Source organism: Chaetodon trifascialis, chromosome 5 (genome assembly GCF_039877785.1).
Source record: "Chaetodon trifascialis isolate fChaTrf1 chromosome 5, fChaTrf1.hap1, whole genome shotgun sequence".
Lineage (NCBI taxonomy): Eukaryota > Metazoa > Chordata > Actinopteri > Chaetodontiformes > Chaetodontidae > Chaetodon > Chaetodon trifascialis.
The window spans coordinates 27,825,681-27,842,613 of NC_092060.1; the positions used below are offsets into that span (position 1 = coordinate 27,825,681).

General features: G+C 45.1%; 2 protein-coding genes across 2 annotated transcripts in view; one reads left to right on the forward strand and one right to left on the reverse strand.

Moving 5' to 3' along the window:
- Positions 1-288: 288 nt before the first annotated feature.
- slc49a3 (solute carrier family 49 member 3) lies at positions 289-9,242 on the reverse strand. Its single transcript, XM_070962746.1, has 10 exons — positions 8,801-9,242; positions 6,027-6,185; positions 5,589-5,805; positions 4,948-5,024; positions 4,536-4,673; positions 3,990-4,106; positions 3,751-3,903; positions 2,379-2,536; positions 2,119-2,222; positions 289-1,814 (listed from the first exon to the last, which is right to left on the reverse strand). The coding sequence occupies exons 1-10, from the start codon at positions 8,960-8,962 to the stop codon at positions 1,654-1,656; spliced, it is 1,446 nt and encodes a 481-aa protein (XP_070818847.1). The 5' UTR covers positions 8,963-9,242; the 3' UTR covers positions 289-1,653.
- A 3,976-nt stretch (positions 9,243-13,218) lies between these two features.
- The window catches only part of LOC139331526 (polycomb group RING finger protein 3), a 46,098-nt gene continuing 42,383 nt past the window's right edge, over positions 13,219-16,933 (forward strand). The window contains exon 1 of the mRNA XM_070963027.1: positions 13,219-13,338. The gene's annotated coding sequence lies outside the window, so the exon portion shown is untranslated. The remainder of the gene's footprint in view (positions 13,339-16,933) is intronic.

The window sequence follows — 16,933 nt, forward strand, 5'->3', positions numbered from 1 at the left end:
CAGCAGTGGGTTTCTCCCTGGAAATGACCACATGAACGGCTCATTTATGTGTCGTTTTGCAGAATGCGTGAGCTCAGTGTCATGGAGGTTTGACCTTTTCACAGCAGCTGTTTTGATTCAGAACATCACACCTGGAAACATGAGGTCTGCAGTCAATGTCGTGCTTTTCCTCCCGTCACACTGAAAAAGATCTGCCTCGCTGACGCTGAACGTCTTCAGTTTCAGTGTCTCACAGAGGTCTAAACAACGTTTTAAAGACAACAGACAAACATAAGACAGACTCAGCGAGAAAGAACTGAATGCATTTTATTGACATTTTAAGGCATTAAAACAAACTATCATTCTTGTGGTCTTGGCCTTGAAGTGAGAAGAACTTAAATTTGACGGATCTCGTTCCAGATGATCAAATCTAAAAACACTGGAGGTGAAATCCAACCTCTTCAGTTTTCTTAATCCTCAGCACTTCTTTGGAAAACACAAAACAACAGTATTATTGGTCTTAACTAGTGGAAAAAAAATCACATTTTAATTAGAGTAAGTGTTAATGTTGACAGTGGACACATTCAGGACTGAAGACTCGCTTTATTGCACAAAACCCACATTTGTCTCTGTGAGGCTTCAACGTCTGCAGTCCTTTAGCTAGAAGTGTTTTTACAACTTTAAGGCATTAACATGTAGTTCAGTGCTGTCATGAGCAGCAATGACACACGTTTCAGTAAACAGGATGATCAGTGAACAGTGTTACTGACAGACAGGAAGCAGTTCTGATTCCAGGTGGTCCAGTCTGAACCTGCAGACAAGCTGCTGAACATGGAAGTTAAACCATGAATTCAGCATCTTTTATAGTGGTTACAGTAAAACAGGAGGAGACGTGTGGCAGGGATGACGTGACAAAAAAATTTGTTTGACATGTAGATCATTTAGAAAAGAATCAGGTCATCAGTGTAAACACAAGGCATTACATTCGGTCCATCTGTTTCAGCTTGAAGACTTCAAACATGTCTGTTTCTGTAGTTAGAGCTGTCTGTCTGTCTGTCTGTGGAGTTCCTGTCTTTCAGAAAACGCTGCAGGGTTTGTTGTCAGTCCCTGCAGGTCAGAAAGACTCCGCACAGTAGCAGGAAGCAGACGAGAGCATGGAGCAGCTTGTACATCAGGCCATGATTTCGCTTTGGTGAGCATTCAAAGAAATCCTGACGACTGAAACGAACCCTGAAAGAGGCAGAATGAACGCGTGCACCTCGATCACTCCAACAGCCTGTTTTTGGTTCGTCTCATTTATGTTTTCTAAAACTTGACTTTTCTCAAGACGAGAAAAACACTCGATCAGTGTCGGGGCATAAGTGAGCTTCTTCACCAGCTGACTGGCCTTTCTGACCCGACAACACAACTCACAAATCTCCCTACAAACTACTTTTTTGTGTAAAAGTATACAATCTTTAAGTGCATTATTACAAGAACGGGTTTCTCATTTCTGGAATGATGCTAGTAGAAACAGACTTAAAATAAAATCTGTTCCTGTAACCTGACGTACCAAAAAAAAAAAAAAAAAAAAAAAAGAGGCCCCGATGCCAAAGAAAAATCGATTTCACCCATGAAAACAACCTGCAGGTGATCACCCATAAGTCCCTCTGTCGTCACGAGCCTGCAGCAGGTTCACGTGTCCGCGGTCACGGCGTGCTTATCGGCCGCCGAGCCGTCGCTCCGTCCATAAGTCGCTTCTTCCTCAGCCTCCAGTCGTCTGTATCGCGTGTGGAAGAAGATGACAAAGCAGCACGAGAAGAGGCTGCACAGTCCCGCCATCACCAGCATGGGCACTGAGGGCGAGAAACGAGCACGTTAAAGCAGCAGGTCCCGAGAGTCCGCGTCCTCGACGGCTTCAAGTTTAATGGAAGTCACTGATTTTTAAACATTCACATAACAAACAGGTCAAATTCACATGATCGACGGCCACGACGAGCTCAAAGTGCACAGCTGGAAATTTCCTGCATTTTGAGGAACTCGTGTGCAAAATTTCCTTGCACACTGTAAAATCTTTTGTACTCTTCTACCCAGAAACCTTTGAGCTGAGGTCAGTGAACTCGCTCAGTGAGGCCGCCTTTGTTCCATCATGTGACCTACCCCTCCAGCTCAGGACTGCGTTCCCACAGGTGGACAGGGGAGACTCGGTGAGCCGCTGGGTCAAAGCCTGAAGGAGGATCATGTAGAGGACAGACTGCACCTGTCTGGAAGAGATCACAAGGACACGATGAAGTCCAGGAAGTGACCGGAGTCCATTCTGAATCAGTCTGAGGGCTGTGGAGCTCAGCGCTTCTTGTATTCGCCTGTTCGGTCTGTAATAACGTGTACTCTGTGTGTCCTGGATGCTGAGGCAGTAGTACCCCGATATGAAGATGAGTCCGGCCGACGTGGCTTCTCCGACGGGGTACGTGCACTCCACGGACAGCTCCATGGCCACCGGGTAAATGGAGAAACCGAACAAGCCAAACAGAGAGCAGACGGCGGCCACGGCGGCTTTCTGCTGCTGCATCTGAGACACCTGAGAGGAGGAGAACCAATTGTAGAGCAGCTCTGAATATCAACAGGGCAGCAAAAATGGCACATTAATCATCCCTAAAAAGGTTCAATGAGAGGTGCTCCCACCCAGTAACGTCCACATAAATGCAGAAAAACACGCAACAGATGACAAAAGTTATCAGCGCTGGTGATGCTGCTGGTTTTGGCTGTTTGCTGCTCAGTGGATTCAGATGAAACGTGACCTTCTGACACCTGCTTTAAACAGACCTCGTGGGGAAAAAGTTGTCATGCTTTAAAAAACATGGTTCAGTTTCACCACGATATACACACTGATCATTTTCTTGTTTTACTGTCTTTTGTACCCGTTTCTTCCTCTTGATGTTTCCTTGCTGCTCATCAGAACACTGAATGGATGCACTTTGTTCTCCTGAATACTGAGAGCTCTACACGGAGAGAACGACAACAACTTCCACCTCTGACGCTGAACCTCGACTGCGTGGGGGGATATGAAAACGTCCATGTGGGTTCTGATGAGGCGCCTTCACTCATGAAGTGCCTCCTCTGCTCTGACCATAACAGAGTGAAAAACAGAAGCTTTCTTTCCACCGTTGCTGTCCTCTCGGTGACCTCTCAGACTCACTTTCTTCATGCTGTTCTCTATTGAACGGCTGCATTACAGTAAAACAAAGTAAGTGTCAAAACAGGTTGATGACCAGCAGCCATCAAACACTGCTGCTGTTCTTATTCCCTTTCTTCGTTCACCTCGTCGGCTCCTGTCTCTCACTGCAGACGTGCACTTAAATAAATGTTCTCTAAATTTCTGCAGGAGAAAAGAAGTCGATAAAGTCGGCCTCCGAGCGGCATCTGGGAGCTGCGATCTCCCTGAAAACCTTCACTGCAGAGGTTTATTTTTGCTTCAGGGAGCAGAAGACGATTTTATAAATGTTTATTTCTGTCATTGAAGATTTGAAAAGCATGCTCTGCAGCTCATGTGACAGTTACTTTAAATGAATGCCTCATCAACACAGACGCAAGGATTTTGTCTTTCCCCCTTCGTTCATCAGAACAATCTCATCCACACGAGCATGTTTCAAAAAAAGAGTCTGTTTCTGTCTGCAGGCAGAGTTTCTGAGTATCTTCAGTTTACCAAAAACTGTTTGTGTGTGAACGACCAAAAGGTGCAGTAAATTAAATTAGTCAAGTAAAACAAACTGGAAGCAGGAGCGACATCCTCACCACTGAGAAGGCGATGCAGGCCAGGGCAGTGAAGCTGATGTTGATCTTTGTGGCTTCCGTGAACTTCTTGGTCTTGTCGACGTAGAGTCCCAGGGCGCCGGCACCCACGATGCCGAACACGATGAAGAGGGCGCCGCAGACGCCAGCAAAGTCCTGCAGGGACGAGGTTTTATGCGTTTATTCGGTATCTGCATCCAGTATGTGAAAGGGCTCGTTCTCCTGTGCTGCAGCGTACTCACGTTGGTGTATCCTTGCACACACAGGATCTGCTCCAGCAGAGAGGAGAAGCAGGTGAAGACGGCCATGCCGGAGCCGAGGCACAGCAGCAGGACGAGGTAGGCTTTGTTCTTCAGTAACTGCAGAGGAAACAGCAGCAGGATTTAAAGCACGCTCACTGCAGATACAGCATTCAACGAGGGGAGCGAGAGCATCAGCACGCACAGGAAACAGACGATGAGCGATTAAAGGAAGAATAAATACAAGTCTGATTCTGAAACAGTTGACACCCTGCCTAAATAACAACAGGATGCAATGATTCATAAACAATATGAAGTGTTCCTGAGCCTGTGCAGTACCATCCTTCCTCCAATCATGTTCTCAAAGTGGTGAACCTCATCCCGCCCTCACTGTGGAACGACTGAGCTGCAGGAAGACTGTGTTTAAATCAGAGTTTAAAGTTTAAGTTTAAAATCTGCCTGATGCAGCTTAAATTTTGATTCTGGGTGTTTTAATCCAGTTTGTCTCCACATTTATACGATCTGTCATCATGTCTGCGTTGTCCTCACCAGTCTGAGCCCCCGTGCGAACGGCTCTGAGCCGGAGGACCCGGCGCTGGCTGATGGCGGCGTGGGGGGCTCGCTGCTCCGTATCCCCAGTGTTGCTAGGAGACAGATGACGCATGCCGGGACCGCATAGGCAATCAGCTGGAGGAGGGAAGAAACACACGTAATGTGATGATAAATGGATGTTAGCACCTTAAATCAAAAACAATTCATCATCATTAGCAGGTGAGGTGGGCGGAGCCACGGGCGCGCACAGGTCAGCTCTTTAGTTTTCTGAGCAGCAGCGATGAATTCTTTTGCTAGAGGAACTTAGTCCTCACACGTTTTCATCTTGTGGAGCTGATCAGAGCTGAAAGCAGCAGCGTGCTCCTGCCATGGCTCAGACCACGACAGACTTTCTTTAAGCTCAACCTACCAGACTTGGAAGTTGTTCAGGTGTTTCAACCACCATGGGAGAGATGATGTTGGCGAGGAGGATGCCCAGGGGATTGGCTGAGGAGAGAAAAGGGAAGTGTTATTGAGTGTTATTCTGGTTTCAGACTCAGCGCCGCCTCACTCCGCTTTCTGTTCCCAGTTTCAGTTGCACCGCTTCTTATTTTTAAAGTTCTGGTGACGACCTGGAACATTTGAAAACTGTATCTTCAAGAAATGATACTACTGATGTTCACGTGTAGACATTAAAAGTAAAACAGTTTGTTTCACACTGGTTATTAATCTCTGGACATATCCTTCACTTTGCTGTGTGCACATTAAAAGTTTGCTGACGTGTTAAAATCTAATCTGAGCAGCACGTGTTGAAGCTGACTCAGTTCCTACTAATCACACAAAGCACAGAAACTGGGCCAACATGACATGAGGCATCACCACTGACTCAAAATATCATCGAACATGTCCTAATAAATCCTAATAAAGAATAAAATAAAACCATACAACAAGACCTTTTTTTCAATTAGACTCCATAGTTAATTAGTAAATGACTGTTTCAAATATCAACATTCAGACTAAAATAATGAAAAAACGAACCCAGCACTCAGTGTTAAACAGTACATCACTCACACATAGAGGCGATCATGTTGGCTGTGGCGCGCTGGTGGTCAGGGAACCAGAGGGCTGCCAGCTTTGTGGGGGTGAAAACGATGAGGGGCTGAGCCAAGGCGCCGAGGGTCTGCCCCAGCATCACTACAGGGAACAAGACCGTATAACCCGGCGCCGGCGGTGAGCCGCAGAAGCGTATCACTGCTCCTAACACGTTCAACCAGGATCCCAGAACCAGCTGCAGAGTCGGGATGGAAGGCAGGAGGTTAAAACGCTGAAAGCTACAGAATGTCATCGCCAAGTACTGCTTCTCTGGAACTGTTCACATCACGTCCTTCAGTCTGTTTTCTCTCTGTCCATCTGAAGCCTTTTCAGCAGACACAAATCTTAACGTCCACTCGCAGGCTCATTACGCTGCATCAACAGAACAAATTACACCGAGCCAGTGACGCTTCGTACCGTGATCCGTAGCCCGAGGGTGTCCAGCATCCATGTGGTCCCAAAGCTGAGCGGTATGGCCACCACCATGTAGACCAGTGACAACCAGTTGATTTCCTCCAGGCTCACCTTGAAATACTGGGCAGACTGGTCTGCGACTGGTGCAAAGGTCAGCCATATCTGGGAAGATACACAAAGAGATTTATTGAAAAATGACGTCTGTGTGTCATGACAGTGAGACTGCTGATGCTGGATCCATGAAAATAAAACTCAATGTGGAATACGGCTTCAGAAACTCTTCAGTCCTGAGAAAAAAATTGGCAATCAAACAGTTTTAAAGACTGGCTGCAGCTTTACCCAGCATGCAATGGATGATGTGACTGTGGTCTTTCACAGGGTAACAGACACAAATAAAACCTAAATAAACAGATAAATAAACAGTAAGTAACCAGGTCACTGTCTGTCTGCTGTAGTAACCTTATCTCTAAGACACCACGTGAACAAGCACCCTGGTTTCTGTTGTCAACACAGCTACATTTCTGCAGGAGAAACTTGATTTCTCAGCCGTGCATGAGCAAGATCAGATGGGAAAAGCACCTCTACGGCAGAGTGCAGGGAATAAACGGCACATTATTAGTTGCAGTGCATCTCTTGTATGTAAAACAAAGAACAAGCTTCTAAAAGCGTAAATAAGTTGAAATTTTACTGCCTAACCTATTGTTACTCAAAACTCAGACACATTAGACTTCAATGAAAAACTACGTGCTCTCTCACTACAGAGCCAACAAAAACTCCAAATCACAGCCATAATCTGATTTCTCCGAATAATCTGATTTGTTTTGTGCAAAGGCAGCGACCCAGCATCCAGGTCACAACACTACAGCCACAAACGTTCAGTACACTGGTCCGTTGTTTGCCTCTCCGATGATGCTTCAGACATCTGATCTGCTCTCAACAAAGCGTGGATGCATGTTGGCTTGCAACTACACAACACCGTTTCACTACAACACCGCCATGTCTCTAGTTTCAACCAGCGGAGTTTCATATCGTACTGAAACTACTGCTTCACACAGATGAAGGCGCATCTAAACAATTCAAACCATTTATGAATCCCACCCTGAACTCTCAGTGTGCTGCTAATGTCACACAGATTGATGTCTAACTGGCACATCAGCTGTTATTTGCCACATCATGAACGACTCTCCGCCAGCTGAGCATCCTTTGTGAGCAGCAACACCAGCCCCGCGGAAACAATAGCTCCCATTGAGAGGGCGAGTCCCATGGGAGCTGGAAAGATGTGGGGGGGGGGTGCTCAGTTTGCAAGACAGAGGGGCACACTTGTCTCCAGGCACACTCTGCTTTACAATGACAACACCCCCGGGGAATTATATCAAGTTCCTCCAAACATAAAGGGCCAACACATGTCATCCACCTGCACTGTTCATGACCACATCTGCTGTTCAGCACGAGAAAAAGGTCAAAGAATTTCAGCAATTCAAGTAAAGAACAGCAAGCCGTCAACTCAAGGAAGTATTTACAGTTAGAAGTGAAGAATGTGGCACCACAGGTCAGTGCATAGGCATAAAAAGGTGTGTTAAATATTAATAAGACGGTGTGCACTTTTCTCTTGAAAAACACATTTAAACCTGCGCAATCTAATGATAGTTTATCTAAAGTGATGCAAGGGTCCACCTCAGCAAAACAACCACCTGAAACTGTGTGGAGTTTTCTTTGCATCTATTTATTTCACTCCTAAACATTCGTTCAAAGGCTATCAATAGAAATGATGTGCACAGCAAACCAACACAGAAGCGCAGCGGATGAACAAAGCATGGCAGAAACAGCAGAAGAGGAAATGAAAACATCACGAACGACAAAGATGAAGATCAAAAGCTACTAAATCCTGAGACATAATAAGTCTAAATCTGATCAGAATTTCAATCATTTTGTCTTTGGAGATGGCCTCTGTGTCACATTAGGTGATAGTGGATGCTGGATAAACGGGCCTGTTAGAGAATCGATATGAGGAGAGAAGAAATTAAAGCCATCAGGAGACAAACACCCCATAAAAGCTCATTAAATGTGCTGCTGCAATGTCAGCAACAGCCAGTACTGGTATTCTCTTATGAGCCACATTTTTGAGCCTATATCTGGCAAACTGGCACTAATGAACGTACGCCAAGACAGCAGCTGTTTTATTAAAGGCCATATCCTGTAATTTCCAGATGGATAAAACGAGTGAGTTAAATTATAGAGGAGCACAGAGAATATTTCATCTTACAGATTCAGACTGATGATACAAAATATAAATCAACAGATAAATCCATGTTTCCTAATGAGTACATAAAAGCAGTTTATCAAATGATTCAAAGGCGCTCAGCCTTCACAAGCTGCAACATCAGTGATGCTGACACCTTAATGCATATATATATATAAACCCATGATAATAATGTATGTACACTATTCCAGAACTTTTACACTTAGAAACTGCAGTACATCTCAGTAAGTAAGGTTTTGAATGCAGAGATTTTAAGTTACTTGTAACAGTGTTTTTTTCACTTTTATGGCTGCAATGAGCTTCCATACTCTTCGCGCTTAACGTTCATTATCTTCTGTTTCTAGGCGCTTTCTGCCATAAAAACAATTATTTAAATGGGAGACTGGTTAATATTTATTTCATAGAAGCCGTCGATGTTTGACTTTGTTGTTGGCTCGAAGTTCGCCAGAGGAAATCTGGGGCACAGATCTTAACTTCGTCATTAGCTAACTTTACCGTCAGTCGCCCGTTAACTCACCGTTGCGTTGGAGCAGTTTAACAGACACAGCACCAGCAGAATAAACCACCTCCTCTTGTAAACTTTAAAAACCAGCAGTTTCTTCAGTTCGGTGTTTGGTGTCCTCGGTACATTAGAGGACACAGTCTGAACCTCGGACGAGGCATTCCCATCATCCTCCATTAGTTTTAACGATGTCGACGACTGTAACGGTTAAGCTAGTTATGCTAGTAACGTTAGCTGACAGTGTGCAAACATTGCAAAGTTTATGTTCGCGGTCACTGGGTCGCTAAAATCATAGCGAAAAACGCTTGTAAACCCTTTGAAATACAAGCTGTAACTCCATTGTGTTGTCTTATGGTGGACTGTTAAGTTGTTTATCTCCTAAATGGACACCAGGAAATCAGTTCGACAGCTAGAGCCAGCAAACACGCCTTCATGTTTCGGGTCAGGCGCCGGGTGTGTTGTTGTACTGTACCAAAGATCCTCTACAAGCACGATGAGTCACCCTGTTGCTAAAACAACGGTCCTGGAAACTGTGTCTAAACTTGAATATTACAATACGGACTGTAAAATATCAAGGATGACACAATAAATGTGGTCCTCTTGTCTCACCAGCTTGTCCATCAGGGCCTACCGCTGAACGGTTTCTGGCTTCACTTAAAGGTAATGTTTGTTTTGTTTTTTTTCATTGATAATCCATCTGTGAGCTCGACTCCAGTATGCTTATCTGGGAGGTAACTCCTTATTTGAAGCAGGATAATTTCATGAACCCATGAAGAAACATACACATTCAGAATCTCTGCATGCCACTGAAAAGTTAATCCAGACCATCAGGGCCATCCTGATCTGCAGAGGTCAAACCTGCACAGGTGAATTCTGTTTTAGGTCAAACTGAGAGCTACAATGAAATAAGATGAAAGAAAACAGTCAATTTAAAGACTTACCAAAGCACAAATCGTGCAGCGAGTGGTGTGCAGTGACTCAGGGACCGTAAATCACTGTCAGTTATAATTACACGCTCTTATTTTGACCAATGACCCCTGCTGTCCTGATGTAGTTCTAATGTGAACGTGCCTCAGAGTGCTCTCCCGTAATTAATCTGAGATATTCATTTTTCTTCCCAGGTGGTTTTGATTATCTGAGAACAGTGTTTACCAATGACTAAACAAACTGGTGCCACAGCCAGGTAAAATATTTGTTTACCTGTTGGCCCATTTGAAAGTCTAATAAACGTTAGTGCAAACTGATGTTATATTGGACATTTGAATGATACACAGGACGACGATTATCTCCTCTTTCAGTGCTTCCACGTCATCAGGCCTGTAACACACACCGGTGCTTGTTTGCCAGTTTTTATATGAAAACATCCTCTCATTATTAAATAATGTGATCAGAGGCTGTCCTCACACAGGTGATGTGTATTTCTTGGAGCTGGCTGTAGGAGCAGAGTGAGAGCTCGCACTCCTTCGCCTCCTCTGCCTGCACTCAGCAGATCATCACTCCTCCTCTTCCTGAATTCTTCCTCAATAGTATTTTTTCCTCACAGTTTTGCTTCCCAGGAAGTCTCACTTGAATGGAAAGTGAAAGTCTCAAGCAAGCCATAACTGCACTTCATGTTTACTTATCAAAATGTACAAACAGTGATTTAGAGTTATTTATTTTTAGGCTGGGGTGTTTACAGATTTGGTCTTATAGGCATAAAAATCCTAAAATGCAATTTTGCTCTTATTTGTACAATTAAAAATAAGTTTGATGTTGTGTTAAGGCAGGATTTGGACCCAATAGCAGACACGCAGATGGGGGAAAGAGTAAAAAAGGAGTTTATTGAGTGGATAATGAAGTGAGACTCCAGGTATGCAGGAAACTCGTAGCTGGGATGTCCCGGGAATAGCCGGCGAGACACGAGGTGCTGAGGCGGAGAGCAGCTCAGAGATACGCTGGAGTGCACAGAACTCAGGTGGTGTGAGTACAGCGTGAAGGCACATGGTGGTGGAGGTGGTGATGGCTGTGGACTTGAGGTAGAGACACCAGAGGTGGAGCTCAGAGCAGGAGAACCCACACTAAGAAGCAGAAACAATCTGGCAGAGGCCTCTGCAGTCCACAGTCTTTATGCTGTGTGATTGTAATGAGTCCCAGCTGTGTTGGAGCCGCCTCTCAAGACACCTGGAGACCCACACATTAACCGAGCCCCACACCTCTGCACAGGACACAAGAAAATACCAGTTACCCAAACCGCCGCATTAGAAACATCCCTGTCAGTGCTGCCAGCGACTCTCAGAGTACATAACAGGGTTCAAGAGGTCCACCAGCCCAGTTAGTTTGAAAGAGCAACAATGAAACAAGCTGCAAACACTAAAGAAATAAGTAAACTTGTCATGGAAATGCTTCATTTTAAGGTGTTTCATAAAAGCACTTACAGTTAATGCATGCTGTCAGACAGCAGTGGAAGATGTATTGAGGTCCTTTACTCAAGTAAAAGTACTGATACGACACTGTAAAAATACTGTGTTATGAGTAAAAGTCCTGCAGAAAATGTCTCCTGTGACTGTTGTACTGTTACAGATTATATAATTAGACTAACCAACAGCGTGAATCTCAAGATTATTAAGAAGGGAAAACTGAACTGTGCTGCCCATGAAAAATGACCTTTGACGATCATCAAAGTGTCGAGTAGATTTATTCACGATAAAGAGTCATATTTTCTAAGTTGTTTGCATGTTTTTTGCTGTAAAGACGGTGGCTGTTGCATGGCGTGGACTCACAGGCGGGAATGTCAGACATGTGAAGCCTCTGAGGGTCACCAGATGTCGGCCTGTGGCTGTGCTAAAAACTCAGATTGTGGCCGCTGTGGCCAAGTTTTGTTTCACCATCATTATTTCCAGTTAGGAGCGTGCAGCGCGCCGTATTTCATGACAAGAGTTCAACCACATGTTTTTAAGGGTGCCATCAATCCTGAGCGGAGACCGAAATCCCACCCACGCTCTTCCCCCCACCACAACCACACCAAGCCCTCACGTATCCCGACCATCCCTGAGCTCGATCCGACCGTTTCAGCCACCTCAAAGCTTTTAATAAGTTTTCATTCTTATGCCAAAAATAATATTTCTGTTCTTTAATCTGGTGGGATCATATTGATTGACATGTAACATGTAACATGTATTAACAGCCTGAAAAAATACAGAATAAAAATGACTGATATTGCTGTAAAGAGACATCTTTTACACTTTGAAGCTGGTGGACAAACAACAAAATCTGACTGTTTAATGCAATCTAATACAACCCTCTTTAACTTATTAATGTCAGTGTTGGTCATAACTTTTGTCATCGTCAGCATCATCAACATATTCTTCTGCACATGAGTAAAAAAGGCTGAATTAAGTTAATATTATCATTTTTTAAACCTTCTGTCATTGACACAACAGTCTCGCCACAGGGTCCCTTAGCATTGAGCAGCTGCTCTCGGCTATTGATCGGATCACATGATTCCTCAGCAGATTGAATTTGCTCTGCTGACATGAAATTGTAAGTGTTCAGGTTTTTTTCTGAGACTCTGTGTTGCCTTAAAATTTGAGACTGAAGGTTCGTTCTTGACCCTGGAAACAAAACAGTCTCTTGACTTGTAATATAATAGCTGTTTTTTCTCAACGAGTGCTTGATGTTATTAAATTTGGCACAGACTTTTACTCACCATCGGCCTCTCATTGGTGTGACATCATAACTATAAAACAGTAAAATTTGAACTCAAACAATTAGTTGATTTTTTTTTATAGTTAGTGAAATTTTTAATTAATCCAAAAATACCTGAAACTTTTCATGTTTCCAGCTTTTTAAATGTGACAATTTGCAGCTTTTCTTTGTCTAAAAACACAATAAACTAAATAATTTGGAGGTTTGGACTGTTTGTAGGACCCGACGAGGCGTCTGAATGTGACACTTTAAGCTCTGGATTCCTGCGATGGACCTTTCTCACTTTTATCTTTTGTTTTGCAAACCAAACAATTGATCGCTCAATCAAGAAAACAGCCAGCAGATGAATCCACAGTGAAAATAATCATTAGTTGCAGATTGACACAGACCAGTCAAAGAGCAATGAGTATTTCTACTTTTGATAAATACATAATCCTGATTATGCTTCCATACTTTACCTTTCAATGTAGGACTAGAGTATTTTTCCAGTGTGGTATTAGTACTTTTACTCCTCCACTGATCAGTGGTCACATGTTGTTGATTTTTGTGTCTCACTTCCTGTGAAAACAACATCTTTGGAGTCAGTCCACCTTAAAATGAATAATGAATGACACACTCACCGGATCAATTCTAAAAATTAGTTGCACTCGTTCACCCAACCCCCCCTGCTCTCCCACCACCACCTCCCCCTTCTCCCCCTCCTCCTCCACCACCTCCGGCTGAGCTTTGCGCATGCGCAGCCTTGCTCCAGGAGTGCTGTTTCGGTCTGTTCCGCAGCCGCTCGGTCATTTTCGCCTCTTTGTTTTACTGATAGTGGATTTAACTCGGATTCAACCCAATATCCAGCGGACCGTGCTGCTCCCGAACAGGTTAGTTCGTCTAACTACTCTCGGTCTCTTAATGCTCGGTCCTCGGCGGGTCTGCCGCCGGTGTACGGTCCCGGTTTGCGCCCCCTCCTCCTCATTTTTCGCCTGTCTCTTTCCGCTTGGTGCTACGGGGCATGCTATACGTGTTGTTTCATGTGTCTATGTGGTGGTGTATGGCGGCGCCGGGCCCTGCAGTTGCACACCGGGAATGGGGGGTTTTAAGGGGAAACGTGCACCGTAAAGGCGGCTTGAACGCTAGCCGGGATGCACACGGTTAGCCGTGCCGGAGAGGAGGCAGGCTCCGGCAGCCGCCTCGCAGCCTGTCTCGTCATGTTTAAATGCTGTTGTTCTTCTCTCAACCCAACACCAATTCTTCTTTCCCATTGAGCTGGAATGTTCTTGAAAAAAAAACCCACTGGTCCACCATTAAGCTAACCTCTTCCTCCTGCCGTCCAAAGTTCACTGTGTGTGTGTGTGCGTGTGTGTGTGTGTGCGCGCGCGCGTGTCGTGGATCTACATGAGGTTTGGATTAAATCAAGACAGAAAGTTGGTGCATTTTTTTCTTCAGGGTGGATGTCGCCCCTCGCCAGACTACTGCTGCTGCAGCAAGCCTTGTGTGACATTGTGTGTGTGTGTGGGGGGGGGGGCAGGCATGCAGAGAGCAGCCAACAAGTCTGTGCAGTTTTCTTTTTGTGGGGGGAGAGCAGCTAAAACATCAGCAGCATCACACACAGAGGGGCCATGTTTCCGTGTGCTGCACAGACTTTGCGTTTTGGGGTTTCCTCAACTTTTTCTCTGCAGCGCAGGAAGCACGGAGGGGTGATTGGCAGGTCAAAGGATGGAGGTGTCTCGCTTAAAACGGGGCCAAACGTGGCTGAGGAGTCAAAGTGTCTTTTTGCTGTCTATCTCTGAAGGGCTGCGACGTCTCATCAGCTCATTTTTGTCTGTCTCAAGCCCTAAAAGCCCCCCCTCAGTGCTGGGAAGTTTAACTGGAGCGAAGCTGGAGACATCTCAACCGCTTTGAAAGTCACTCATGGTTCACATGCAGCCTGCACAGCAAAGATCCAAACACGCTCATTTCTCTAAATATTTCTCAGCTGATCAGCTTTCAGCACGTTTTCTGTCATTTGTCTTAAGAAATGAAGGTTTGCAGGACAGACGTGACCTGATAGGATGAGTCCTGCTCTGCATGTGCACATGTAATTAAGCCCTCCTTCACATTTAAGTACAGTCATTGAAACCCTGCTGTAACAACATGTAACCTGAACCTCCAAAATGTTAGACTTAGCACCCAAATTTAGCCCAATTGTAGTGCAGGCGTCTAGACATCTTTTGATCTGCGCATCACCAAAATCAATGCGTGCGCTGTAAACCACAGCTGTTCGTACGCAGCAGAGTGTTGGTGCAGGGAAGCCAAAAAGTGTTCATCGTGTCGGTGAGTTTGAGTTCAAGCAAGGCCAGTTCCTGTGTGTTGACATGAAAGCTGCACGAGGCTGCGTCATCGTGTGCATGCTGGCAGCTCTGAACAGCACTTAAAGCAAGTCCCCTGAAAAAGTGTGAACCTCCATAACCTGAATAACAGGCTGGTTGTTGAAAGCACTTGACTCACGTTGCCTGCTAATGAATTAATTTGTGATTTTTAAAGCGCGCACACACTGAGCGGGTGTTTTCTCTGCCGTTGTGAGCTTCATTAGCTTCAAACCCTGTAACGTGCTGCTGCTAAACTGCACCTGGCGTGCTTCAGTTTTAACGGCCCAGACGCACTGATGCTTTATACCATCAGAGGAAAGAGATCCAGCGCCGGCGAGTCCAGCCTTTCCTTCGATCAGGCTTTCGCTCGCTCTTCTCTGTCTGATTTTTAGGGACTGTATTCTGGCTCGACATCAGTCTGAATCTTTGGAGCTTCAGTCAGAAGTGAAAGGATGCTCCTCTCTGCCTGCCTTTCTAATATAAGCCCGTAAAACAGTTGTATTTTTACGTGAAGATGTCCCCTCGCATCGCTGTAAGCTGGACCATCGTCTCCTTTCAAAGCCCACTGTAGGACCTCACTGACGCCACTGATGGTTCTTGGCCAGCTGAATGCTTCCTGGCCTGCGCTCAAAGATGCTATGTGATATGGCTGTTGCGTAAGACTGCACATGCCCAGCAAGCATCCGCTTCCATGTCAGGTTTCTGCTTACTTTGCAGGGAAACCCCAAATTACCCGCAGCTTTTCTGGACAGCTGACCTCTGACCTGAAATTGAGTAAAATCTAATGAGGTTTTTAGGATTTGTAGCACACAATGACAGTAATTTATCAAAAGGATGTTTATTTTGACCCATTACCCCAAAACACGCGTCCATGCTCAGTGTTAATGGTCCCACTGGGCCGTCAGATAAAACCGTCCACCCTGTAGGACGGCGAGCAGGACGACGAGCTCTGCTTCACAATGAAGAAACTCAATAGCGGCTCAAGCGCCAGAAGACGCATTTGTCTTTTTCTTGGACAGGAAATTATCTCAGGCAGCTTCCTAAATGAGCTACTGTGGAGAATCCCTCGCCCACAAATCAAGCTGCAGTTCAGAGAAGCGGTTCAGATCCTCGGCGCTGGTTCAAACTCTGAACATTCGATAAGAACTGAAAAATGAAGCGTGTAGAAAAACCGAATCAGATTATAGCTGCAGCGTTCTGAAGCCCTGTGAAGCTAGAATGGTGATTTAGATCCTGTTAGATTCAGGTGGAGCTCACTGATGGGTAAAAACTGGTTATCCACACTTGAGAAGACCAACAGAGGCATTTGTGCCATTCAGACCACGAAGGCATCAGCGTTAAAAATGCAGGGAGCTGCATCGTCGGAGGTCCTGGGAAGTCCGGTCTGAGTCAACCCTCCATGAGCTCAAAGGCTCATCACATGTCAATCATGACCTTTTCTTTTTACCGTGAAAATCTGTTGAAATCCGACATATTTAAGTCTCTGCAGTCAAAATGTCTGAAGAAGAAGAAGAAGCAGTTTTAGTGGATGCACTTTGACGGTGCGCAAACACCTGGAGGGATTACATTGCAGCCGGTTTTGCGGCTGCAGCGCTCTCGCTCTACTGGACAGACAGACTCTACAGTTTCAGAAATCGTTGTCTCTCTGCAGTCCATAGACACAGATGATAGAATTTCTGCATTTGTCCAGAATGTTGGACTTGGACCGCCACCAGAAACCCTGACTGATTTGCCTGGAAATGAAGCGAATGAAGCCGTCTGCATTGTTAAATGTCCGATCACACCACCTTTCAAACCAGTGACATTCAGCTCATTTTAAACTGAGATCAGCAGATGTGCTCAAAATAAAGCCACATATCTTTTTCATGCCAACTTCTGCTTTGTTTAACTTCAACATGCAGATTTGTGCTGTTGACCAGCAAGTCGTCCTGATGGTGCTGAGGTGGAGGGAAGGAAGCTGCTTTTTCCCCCTTTAACAACTCTTTGACACCGCCAGGAGGAATAAATGACAGCAAAGAGAAGATATCAAAGAAGAGTGGGGAGCTGTCATGACTGGCTCGTGCTAGCAGGTTTCCAGCTGACACATTAGCGGTTAGATTGCCAGATACACCAGTTAGCCACATGAGTA

Excerpts from the sequence above, each read along its gene's own strand:
- slc49a3 (XM_070962746.1), bottom strand. The coding sequence starts at position 8,962 with ATGGAGGATGATGGGAATGCCTCGTCCGAGGTTCAGACTGTGTCCTCT. Across the intron at positions 4,674-4,947 it reads CTGAACAACTTCCAAGTCTG|CTGATTGCCTATGCGGTCCC; the intron begins GTAGGTTGAGCT and ends TCCCTCCTCCAG. Across the intron at positions 2,537-3,750 it reads CCTGCATCGCCTTCTCAGTG|GTGTCTCAGATGCAGCAGCA; the intron begins GTGAGGATGTCG and ends TCCTCCTCTCAG.